The sequence below is a fragment of the Pteropus vampyrus genome, unplaced genomic scaffold, assembly GCF_000151845.1.
Source record: "Pteropus vampyrus isolate Shadow unplaced genomic scaffold, Pvam_2.0 Scaffold151, whole genome shotgun sequence".
NCBI classification, from domain to species: domain Eukaryota; kingdom Metazoa; phylum Chordata; class Mammalia; order Chiroptera; family Pteropodidae; genus Pteropus; species Pteropus vampyrus.
This window is the reverse complement of record NW_011888932.1, coordinates 741,021-752,762: the sequence shown is the minus strand read 5'-3', so window position 1 is coordinate 752,762 and position 11,742 is coordinate 741,021. Positions and strand designations below refer to the sequence as shown.

At 33.2% G+C, this 11,742-nt stretch overlaps 1 protein-coding gene across 1 annotated transcript in view; it reads right to left on the bottom strand.

Annotated features, from left to right (window-relative positions):
• The window catches only part of PATJ (PATJ, crumbs cell polarity complex component), a 320,321-nt gene that overhangs the window by 247,230 nt on the left and 61,349 nt on the right, over positions 1-11,742 (bottom strand). Inside the window, exons 16-17 of the mRNA XM_011369533.2 lie at positions 8,723-8,884; positions 5,372-5,503 (exon numbers count right to left, since the gene is read on the bottom strand). Of these exons, the coding sequence (XP_011367835.1) occupies positions 5,372-5,503; positions 8,723-8,884 (294 nt within the window). The remainder of the gene's footprint in view (positions 1-5,371; positions 5,504-8,722; positions 8,885-11,742) is intronic.

The following is an 11,742-nucleotide window of genomic DNA, read 5'->3' as shown; positions in this document are numbered from 1 at the left end:
AAAGCAGCCAAAAAACTATCACTTATCTAACCATGCATGTATAAAATATCCTGAGAGGATGGACAAGAAAAATAGGAGTTTTATCTGTGAGAAGTGAGGGATTATGGTCAGAGGTAGAATTACTTGTCATGGAATATCTTTATGTACCTCTGAATTTTTATGTTGTATGTATGTAATACTTATAAAACATTTCTAATGTGCTCAGAAAGTCATTCTGTTGTGAATATGAGAAAAACATAAATTTAAAACTACATACATGAAATTTATACACTCCTTTCCTACAATTTTTAAAAGTCTTTTAAAAAAGAATTCCATCTAATAGAGTTAGCAGTTAGGCAAAAACTGCACACTTAAGTTTTTCTCACAAATACTAAGGTATACCATATCCAAAAACACAGCAATACTGCAATATTTTATATTCATACTATTTGGGTTCTATAACCTATTGCTTCTATTAAGAAAAATTAGTTGCTGTTAATTTTAATAGGGAGTAATAGTTTCACTATTCTTTTTAATGAACCATCATTTGCCTGTGGTCTTTCAAACAACTTTTTAAAGCATTACTAACAGTATTTTCATTATGAATCACCTCTTAGTGGCTGTGCTATTATGCTTTCTATTTTTATCTCAGTGTCAGAGGTAAACCCAAATGCTTTCAAAAATATCTGCTTTGACAAAAATTGAATCCATCCATATCAAGAGGGGAGAGAAATGAGGCAGGGATGTAGGAGGAAGAAGAACTATTGGTTAATAAATTTTACCTGCTAAATCATTGAAATTCAAAAGTATCAAGAATGGCAATATCATGGCTAATGTTCAAAAATTGGCTAATGTCAAACATATCTAGTGATTTACAATCATGAGGGGTTATTCAAAGTTCAACATAAATCAAAACACCAGAAAATATCCACTTGTCATCTTTAATTTATAAAGTCAACTGAAGGTAAAATCCACAGTTCTAAATTTATTTCTAGCTTTTTGGTAGAAATTAAAAATTACAGACTCTCAGACTACCTAAAAATTTCTTTATTATTAAACATTAACCCATAAATTACTTGCACTAACTTAGGATTCTTAAATTTGTAATTATTTTCATTTGAAGCAATAAACACTAGCTCCTACACAATGTGCATATGAACACACTATATTAATTTTTAATACTTACTAAACTTTCATATAAGCATTAAAAATGAGAATACTATCTAGCAGTTTGTATTTAAGATACAAAATTTTTGCAAGCTGGAAAAATAAGATCTGCTATGATAAATTTGTTATAGGGATCCCCGGTAATAAAATGCACATGGAAGCACCACTCATAAGGAAAGGAGCAGTATAGTACGGTGGTTAAAAGTACAGATTCTGGAAGTCAACAACAGAGTTAAAATTCTAGTTCTGTCATATACTAGCTGTGTGAACTTAGACTAGTTACTAAACCTCTCCGTGCTTCAGGTTCCTCATCCCTAAAATAAGGATAATAATAGTACGTACTTCATATGGTTCTTGTGAGGAACACATAAAGCATTTAAAACAATGTAACTAGCAAATAGTAAACACTCAATAAATGTTAGCTATTATTATTGATTTGTATTAATTTTATTTATATAAATATTAAGATTAATATTAGTCTGAGCACTAATAATATTCCAAGGAATAAAGACATTACACATAAATATTGGAAAATTAAGATAAAGATAACTAGGGCACAATATGTAAACCACACCTAGGAATTGGCAAGAAACAATACTATAAAAACTTATAAACAAATTTCTGAGGGTTTTATGTTGCTCAAAAACACAGTACAAAGTTAAGCCACAATATTCATGTTCTTGACAAATTATGCACATTGCTGTTTTCCATGACAGAATCTCTTAAGGCATGACACTACAGTGAACAATGACTCTTCGAGTATGGTACACATACCGGGCAGGATTTTAACTAGCCATCACATGGAGTAGTATCTAGGCACAGTTTAGACTAACAAATATTCTACTTTCATTCAGATCACAGCCAACAAAGCTATTATCACTTTACCATAAAATCTAATGAGAAGACTTATAATCTGAATCATATGTACTATATCTTCCCTGTTGCTCTCTCTTTTTCCTTCACCCCAATCTCTTTAAAATGTCTTTCATGAAAATGAATTTCCACACTTTCTTCTTTGGCCATATGACTGAGCTACAGAACCATATATCAGATTCTGCTCCTTCGTTTCAGGTATAAAGACATGCTTCTGTTCTCTGCTCAACTATACAACTATCATCAAAAATTAATCACTGAATCACCTGTCCAGATGGCTACCCTGTATTTCCATGGCCAACTCGAGATCTTTTATCTGCTCACTCATCTTCTCCTACGGTTTGGCTCAATTTATGTAAAAAGCAAATTTCTGGCCAATATTCTACAATTGGATAATTCACATATGGCTCATTAAGAGTTGGCTGCATTTTAGAATGTAATTTTACAATTAAATTTAGACTTCACTAAACAAAGGCATCTAACATTAATTTTCCTAATATAACTAGATAGTAGAAAATTGAGAATTCATACATACTGTAGTATGGCTCCATCTTTGAGAAAAATATCAAAACTTTTTGTCTTTATTTTCTAAATTGGACAATTATTAATAATACATTGTCATAATTTAAAATTTCCACTTCTTTACACATTGATTTATTTAACCCAAAACAAACCTTTGCGCTAGTCGTTGCATTATCCCCACTTTACAGATGAATAAATTGCATAAGCGCCCATACGATAAATGTTGTATACAATTTTGTCAGGCTCTTGGGAAATTTAATATTCTAGAGAAAACCCCATTAATGAGAAAAGTGGTTGACTAAAATTAATAGTCCAAAGTAAATTTTCAATCTCTTCAGTACTGCTAATGCAGGTCCTTTACAATATAGAAGCTCTCTCATTCTACTCCCTGTGGCCAAGATTTTTCTACTTTACTTCTTATTCTAAATATGCTAAGCCTGTGGCTGGGGTGGGGGTGAGGATCTGCATTGGTCCTATTTACCTACCTAATAAATTCCTATAGGACACATCAAATACAATAATAACTAGGAATGTGGCCTTTCATGACTTTTGCTAAACCTTCACCTGGCCTTGCAAAAAATAATTTATTATCTAATTACAACAAGATGGTATAATCAATTAACTTGCCCCAAACCAAATTTTAAATTGTGTTTACATGTCATTTAAATGTCACAGTAGATAACAATTCTACATAGTTCTATAGTTGTATATAGAAAACATGCTGTATACAACTATAAGTGTACTTAAGATTGACTTAAGAAAAATATTTAGTTTATGACTTCTTCCAAAGTTTAGCTATAGAAGTGAATAAGCTGAGCCCTTTAACATAAATCAAAATAGCATTTAGACAATCAAGTATTCTATCAGTTCGCCAAGAAGCACAAAAACAAAAAGAATATCTAATACTTCTTTTGCAACACAATTACTATGTATAATTTGTGCGGAAATAAATGTCGGTACTGTATGTGTAATGATGATTGTAAGAAAGATGAGACAAGGGAAAAAACCTAGAGTTTTATAAATAAAAATAAAATTCAAAAAAAACAAAGGTGTGTTACAATGTACACCTATAGGGATGCAGTGAAGAAAAAAACATTTCATACTTAGAACTGACTATATCTTTTTTAAAAAAGTGTAAAGCTCAGAACTCATAAAGAAATGTTTCTGTTAACTAGGGATTAAACTCGTAAGGACTAACAAGTTTTTCTTTCCATCTTTTACTGAAGTTTGTTTTTGCTTTTTTAATTTATGAAGCACTTCTCTGCTTTATCATGTGCAATATTCAAAATACAAAACTTTCAGATAATTTTGTTTAACAAGATAAGAGCAACCATTATGATATATTTATTATGTAAGAATGCAAATATATACAGATTCCAATGATAAAGGAAATGTAGCTGAATATCTAAGACCATATCTGAAAGGGTTTTCTAAACTAAATTCTAATTATCAAAACGATTAACAAAAAATCCCACTGAATGTGTTCATTTAGTCTCAGTTACTTTTGGCTAAGCTAAACTTTACCCACTCATTCTGCAAATATTTGTTAACCACCTACCATGTGCTAAGTAATAAATAGAACTACACTGGGGAAGAAAAACATGAGATAGTACCTGCCATTTGTTTTATACACTCTAATATTAACCAACATATAAACTTCCAGAATCTTACAGTATTGATATCTTCATAAAAAGTATTTCCCATAATATGCATTATTTGGAATCAACAACTCATAATTCAATAATATTCCAAAGAGAAGTTCTAATAACAAAGAGGATTATCTGGCACAAAAATATGCCAGCGAAAACAAAACAGATATAATCTATTTCAGTAATCTTAAATTACACTGCCAAAATATGGAATTTAATGTCTTACATAATGCTCAAAGTATTTTTCTTTTAACCTATTCCCGAATGCCTTATTATATTAAAAATAAAAGAATTGATTTTTATATCACTTGGCATTTTACGTGCTTTGACAGAGTACATTTTGCTTTATTAAACCACAATGTGTTTAGGCAGCACAAATGTATTAAAATATGCATCTTAAAAATGAAGCTATTTCTTGCCAACGGTTTTAATTCTCCATGATAATCAGAAGGTCTAAAAATACTATAAACTGGTAAGCTGATAAGGCATATAGATGTCTTATGGTTACCTTGCACATCCTCCCCCCAAATGCATCAATAATTTACCCTAGTTATATCTGGGGTATAAAGAAATACATAAATATTATGTGCTCCATTATTAAATATAAATATACAATTTTACCAAGAACATATCTACTTAAGTTCATTGAGATTAATAAGTAAGCAAAACTATAAAAACCTCCATGTGAAGGGGAGGGAGAGGAGAGTGAAACTTGGGAATGACTACTAATATGTATAAGGTTTCTTTCTGAGGTGATGAAAATGTTCTAAAATTAGACTGTGGTGATGGTTGCACAATTCTGAATATACTAAAAGTAACCAAACTGTATGCTTCAAATGGGTGGCTTCAATGGTATATGAAATATATCTCAATAAAGTTGGGGGGAAAAACTTTCCATATATAAAAAATCCATCAAGTTCCAGTCTCTAAAAGCATCCATGGGTATAAAGCTATTGCTTTTCTTATTGGCAAGATATAATATCATCCATCATTTTATTCACTGAGAGAGCTATCAGTTTTAAAGGTAACAATGAAAATTATAACACCCTATCTTTGGACAGTAGCATTATACATCAAATCATTTAGTTTTGCCTAAGTTAATTGATGCCTTAAATAATTACTACTTCATATAACATTAATACAAATTAATCACTCCAAGAACTCTATAGAGGTTCTTATACCTGGTAATCCAAAATGCTGAATCCCAGGCCTTTATGATCTTTCACTAGTTCGACAATCTTGATTTCAGGAGACCACAGTGCTAATTCCCCATCATCATCTTCTTCAGCATTGACATCTATATTGTGGTCAGCCTGAAACACCAAAGAACACAAAAGCTTCAAAACACTATTCTTTCAGTTCTGACAAGTACATGTCGGGAATCTAATAGCTTCTTTTCAAAATGGGGATTCTCTTTGGCATGCGTAGTTCTTTTTTTTTTTTTTAATTTTTTTAAAAGGGGCATGCACTGGGGCACATACAGTCTAGTATAAAATTTCATAAAAATTAAAGGACTTAATAATGCAGATTGTTCATATAGTTTTTAATGTAAATTACCTGTTTCATTCAAAGTATTAACACTGACCTCTTATACTTCAATGAGTTCTGTCATCCCATTAGAAGCATAAAAGGAAAAATATGTAATTTAAGAAAAAAATGAAAACATCATACAAAGTTAAAGCTCATTAAGATATTTAAGTAGCAATATCTGAATTCATAATTACAGTAAAAGACAGAGAAAGATGCCAACGCAGAGAGCGGGGCAGGACAAGACACAGAGAAACCACTCTGTTGGCTCCTAGAAGTTTTCAAGAAAAAGTTAACTAGAAAAATAACGTAGAAAAAATTCAAGTCTTTGGGAATCATGTAAATCTAAAAACGGGTAAAAATCACTGAGTTGAAATACTAAAATATGATCTTGGAGGAAGTAAGTCAGCACAAGGTTCTTGGTTATCTTCCCTGACCTCATACTCCCAAATCCCATTTTTCTAGGCTTCCCTTCCTTTCAGGAAAAAGAGTCATTGCATATGGAATTCTAGGAAGCTAAAGAACACAGGGTAAATAAGGCAACTATGCAGAAGAATAGCTCCTTCAACCTTCAGTTTTTATACTATTTAAAGCACCGCATTGTTTTCATATGATTTAACATACTCCGAATACTCTAAATTTCTATTAGAAGTTCAAGAATTATCTTCTTTTTCTCTGCAGTACTAAGCAATTAACACAATGCTTGGATCCTAGGTTAGAATGGAAACTGTGCAGGCTACTATAGAGTTTACCATGGTTATCCACTCAACCCACATAGTGTCTGGCTCCTAGGAGGCATGCAACAACTATTTGTTCAATACATTAATAAACCATCCATCTTATAGTGGGTTTCCCTTGAAACTTTTTTAATAAAGTTACAGAGTAAATAATTTTTTAAAGTAGACTTCTTAAAGCTTTGGGTGATCTTAGTAAATAAAATGAAAGCATTATTTCTACAAATATAATTTTGAGTCACCTCTACAAGAAAATTCATTTAATGGTATCAAAGGTGGGAGGAAACCCCTCTAATATGGAAGAATAAGGCATCATAGCTAATACGAAAACATATTTAAATTAGGGTTGGTCCAGATATCAAACCATCCTCGCAGGACATGGAAAGCCAATACTCAATCCATGGCGGATTGACTAAACATGGGAACAATTTCTTGGTTCTTGAATTACAAAACTTGAAATTAGTGGGAATGTTCTGGATCAATAACTTCTGTATATATCAGTCTCATGTGAGGAAATGATACACTTAAAAAGAAAACACTCATACCTTCTAATAAAGAGTAAAGTTCCAATTGCTAATACAATATGATTGATATTTTACTGGGGCATTTAATACCTTTGCTGATTAATGAGCATTAGAACTTTGGCTGAGCTGCCTAACCAGAGTTCAGGAAACTAAAATGGCATTAGGAAAAATTAAAGAAGAGACGGATGGAAAGGAGAGCCTGGATTTTAAGAAACCACATGAAATTATAAAACCCATGTTTATAGAAATTTCAAGGCATTTAAGTTATATAAGATATTATACTCCAACCTGAAATATATCACTTTGATACAATCAATTCTGCATAACTCTTGTATTTACAGAATGGAAAGCAATCAACTAATGGGCAGCAAGTCTGACATTTAGCATAATTCAGAGCTGTTGTTTACCCATTGTGGTAAAGTATGACAGATGGGAGCACAGAGTCAGCAAGCTGAGTTGGTGATTTACACACCCTGTAAGATTAGATTAAAGGCATTTTTATCAACTTTTAGAGGTAAGCCATCACCCACATTCAATTTTAATAAAGATGACAAGAATCACAAAAGGGTGGCATGCGAACCCTTCCTTGAAGTATGTTTTAACTAAAGGTAAATATTTAAAAAAAAAGTTTCTTAATCAATAATCAATAATTTACTAAACACTTCTCATATGCCCAGCACAGAATTAAAACACTATGATACAAAATAATTTTAAGATATGTCCTCTACTCACAGGAACTAACAGTTTTCCTATAAAAACAAGCTTAATATACACTAAAGTATCTGTGACTACAGGACACGCTATGCTGCTAGACTCTTATGTACTTTAGAAGATTGGAAAACAAAGATGGGTGGATGAGGGGAGTCAAGAATAGCTAGCGCTAACTTTTACTGAGCACTTTCCATGTGCAAGGCATTGCGCCAAGAACTTTGCTCACATTACTTCATCTCCTTTTCATACAAACTGATGAGGTGGGTAAGTACGATAACAATCCCCATTTTTCAGAGGAAGAATATAAACAAAAAGTCAAATTATTTGCTCCAAGACTGACAATCATTAAGTTGCAGAAGCAGGATTAGGGTCCATGTATCTTAAAATTCAGACCAGAGGCTGGTAAAAGAGAAGCCCCTGTGTACCTAAACTGTTGTTAATGGAATTATAATCTAGAAGAGTCTGAAAAAGGGGGAAATAGCATAAAAGATGAGGTTACAAATGGTATAAGATAACAAAGCATGTGCTTAAAACTGTTTTCATAATTACAAAGCTCTTAAAAAAAGAGTACCAAGGCACAGAAAGTGTTATTTTATTCTGACCTTCTGAAAGCTTTTATAGCAATATTTAGACCCACTTCGAAATTGGTCATAGATCTTCATGTTTTTAAGGCTCTGAAAAAGGAAAGTTCATTAGATAGTCAACGCTCACCAACATCTTAAACTTTTAAGATGAACTGAGTTGAACTGAGAGCCAAAAATAATGAGCCCAGACGATTATTTTTAAAAAGTCCTCTAAAATCAAAGTGCATGCTCATTAATGTCACCAATATTTCAAGAGGAAAAAAGGAAAATTTTATGACATTAAATAAAAAGTAACAATTTGAAAAGCTATGCATTGTTGCCATTGAGAGCTAATGTGGTGAAATAAAAGAAGGGGGAAGTATTCCCCCCTCCCTTTATACTGCAATACTCTCTTTGGGGCATCCTTGATGAATGGGCGTGCCTATGGCAACCACAGTATATTCATTTAGTACCTCCTTCTCTGGTAGAGAGGGTTCAGTGGTCCTTGGTTCATCTACAGATGCTTCATCATCAAACAATCGTCGACAGCAAACCAAGGTAAAGGGAGGTGGCACTTCTTTAAGAAAGGAGACTGCTTCTCGGCGAGATTTCCCATAGAGCTGTACACCATTGACCTAGAAAGACACGGGATAAGTCAGAATTGATGAGACCGCGAATGAAAAAACAAAAATCTCTTGTTTGCATCAATCTATCAAAATGAAAACAGGGTATCGTTTTACTTTCCCTATAAATAAAGGGCCTAAATTTAATCATATTATTTTAGCAATAACTAAAAACATTAGAAATCCTTAAAATTTATAAAAACTAAGGCTAAATCTTTGTCAAACTTGGGTGAAAAAGGCATAAAATATGTGCAGAGTATCACTTTTACTGGGTGAGTGAACTGCCTAATTTTTCATACCTCCATGGTTTCCCCTTTCTGTACCCCAACGTTGTATTCTCTCATCTACTTCTACCCATCTCTCCTTAAACACATTAAATATCATGTACAGCCTTCTTAAAACAATTTCCTTTTGCTGTTTTCAATTTGTAAGAATATCAATACAGATATCAACACTGATTTTAAGGTTGTTAATACTGCTGAACTTACAATGTGTAGGTAACAAAATCTAGGATACTAGGCTGTCAAAATTTAGCATCAGTTCACAATTTTCTTTCACATCCCATAAACTCTTAATACCAGACCTAGAAAAATTGCTTCTATAGAAAAGAAATACATATAACTTTGCATCATTTCTATTCTTACATGGTCTGCTGGCACGGTCATCAAATATAGGAAGTGTGTCAGTTTTCAAACTATTTTACGCGTGTCTCTTATGTTTAAAAAAACAAAAAGACAACCAATTGTTCCTTAGTAATGATTGCCTATTACAAAAATTTATCTAAATTTCATGCTATTTTTAGTGAACAATAACAGTATTTTCCATCAAAGATGATTTAGAAAGATGTCTATTCTAATATTCTATATATATGACTTTAGCTTAAGGAGCTCTGTCAGTTCTGACTAAAAGTCACCAAAATTGCTGAGGCATGAACACAATCCAGGCAACAAATAATCTTCTCACATCTGACTCCTACCTTTCTGGGAGGGTTCAGTAGTATTATTAGTTTTAAAGACATTTCTGGTCTGGCATTAATTTCTGACAGGTGCAGTGCTAATATCCAAATAACAGGCAGGGCTGCCTTTCCTGGGAGGGACCTTTCCACAAAATCTGTCATTGCTCAGAGAGCAAGAGCACAGTGGGTTGTTGGAAACATCTCATCACCAGTGATCTGAGCCCTAAATCAATCCTCCCTAGGAACCACTCTCAGGCCTGAAACGTACCAAGCACTTAGCCATCAAGCCAGACAATCTCCCTGCCTCTTAATTATTTACAAAGAAATCACCACATAGTAGAAAGACCCACATGTGCTTCAGGGAGCTAGCCCTAGAGGAAAAGTAAATACCATCTCTCAAGACTTTATGACTGATGAAGGGATCCAGGGGATAGGAAGTCCAGCAGCAGATGAAAGGTTTTCCTTGGAAGAATTACAAGTTAATTTTCACACGAAAATGGGTAAAGAGGTACCCGTCACTGGTCATACCATGTCCACAATGCCAACTAGTGCCCAGCACAGAAAGTTCTAAAACCAACCAAATGAGTATTAACCTACCTTAAAAATAAAGCAAGCACATACAATCAAAGGAGGGATTCTACTCATACACAAGTATTAGTTTGTGTTTCACGGTACTTCGACAAATTAGAAAATCACTTTTCAGGTTTTTATCTTGGAGTACATTTAAATATTTATTTAGCTCATTATTTATTCATTTGAATTGTCTCCAATTATTATAGCAGTGCCTGGTAGTCGTCCTCACTGCTCCCTATCGCTGAAGGGATTGGTCACATTTCCCATTACCAACTCCTACCTAAGGGGATTTATGGCTGCTGTAAATAGCTGCTCTGGGCTGAAACTTGGAGCAATGTTCTAACCCCAAAGCATATTTGTGTTTCTGGTTTAAGCTCTACATTACACACACACACACACGCACACTTTAAGTTCAGGAGTTTATTTGGCTAACTTTACAGAGATATTTTTTTCTACATTCAGTTACTCAGAAGAAGCCAATTTTTATTTTAGAGTTTACGATATTTCTCTAGGCCTTTCAGCTTGAGACCCTCTTAAGTGCCATCAAGTCTCAATTGTTCAGACTGTGATTAGAAAACGCACACGCATATTCATTTGCAGTGTACATAATACTGTAGGAGTAATGTGCCACTACATTACCTCATTCAATTCTCATTCATCCTATCCCATAAAGATTGTTTATGCCTTTTTCCCATGATAATATTGCCAGTTTCTCACAGTGAGACAATGCTTTATAGTTTACATGGGTGATATTCCATTAGATCCTCACAAACACGTAGTAAAGTAGGCATTTATTGACGAAGAAACTGATTCTCAAAAAAGCTAAGTGACATGCCAAAGGTACATGGTTAAACTGGGCAAATTCAGAACCAAAAGTAGCTCTTCTGAATTTTAAACCTGTGCTTCTTTCCGTATTCTAAGTTCTTTCACCAAAAATCTGTACTTATGAATTCAGGTCTTCATTCTACCTTATCATCCCACATTCTATTGCAAGGTAGTAGGCTCTGGAATTCTAATGCTGGTTAAGTCACAGAGGACAGACACTTATATTTGTTCTACTCAGATACAGCTAACATTTCTTTATCACCTACCATATACTAATAAATTAGACCTAAGACCACTGAATTACACACTAAAAATGCTTAAAATGTAAATTTTATGGTATGTATATTTTACCACAAAAAAAAGTGAACTAAATTGGTTTTTGCTTATATTTCCATATCTTCCAAACATATCTCATTTTTCAGTACCTAATAACTACATATTAGAGGAACGGTTTCCAAATGGTCTCCAATCTACAGAATATTGTGTGTGATATGCACAAGGCTATGCCATGGGCCCT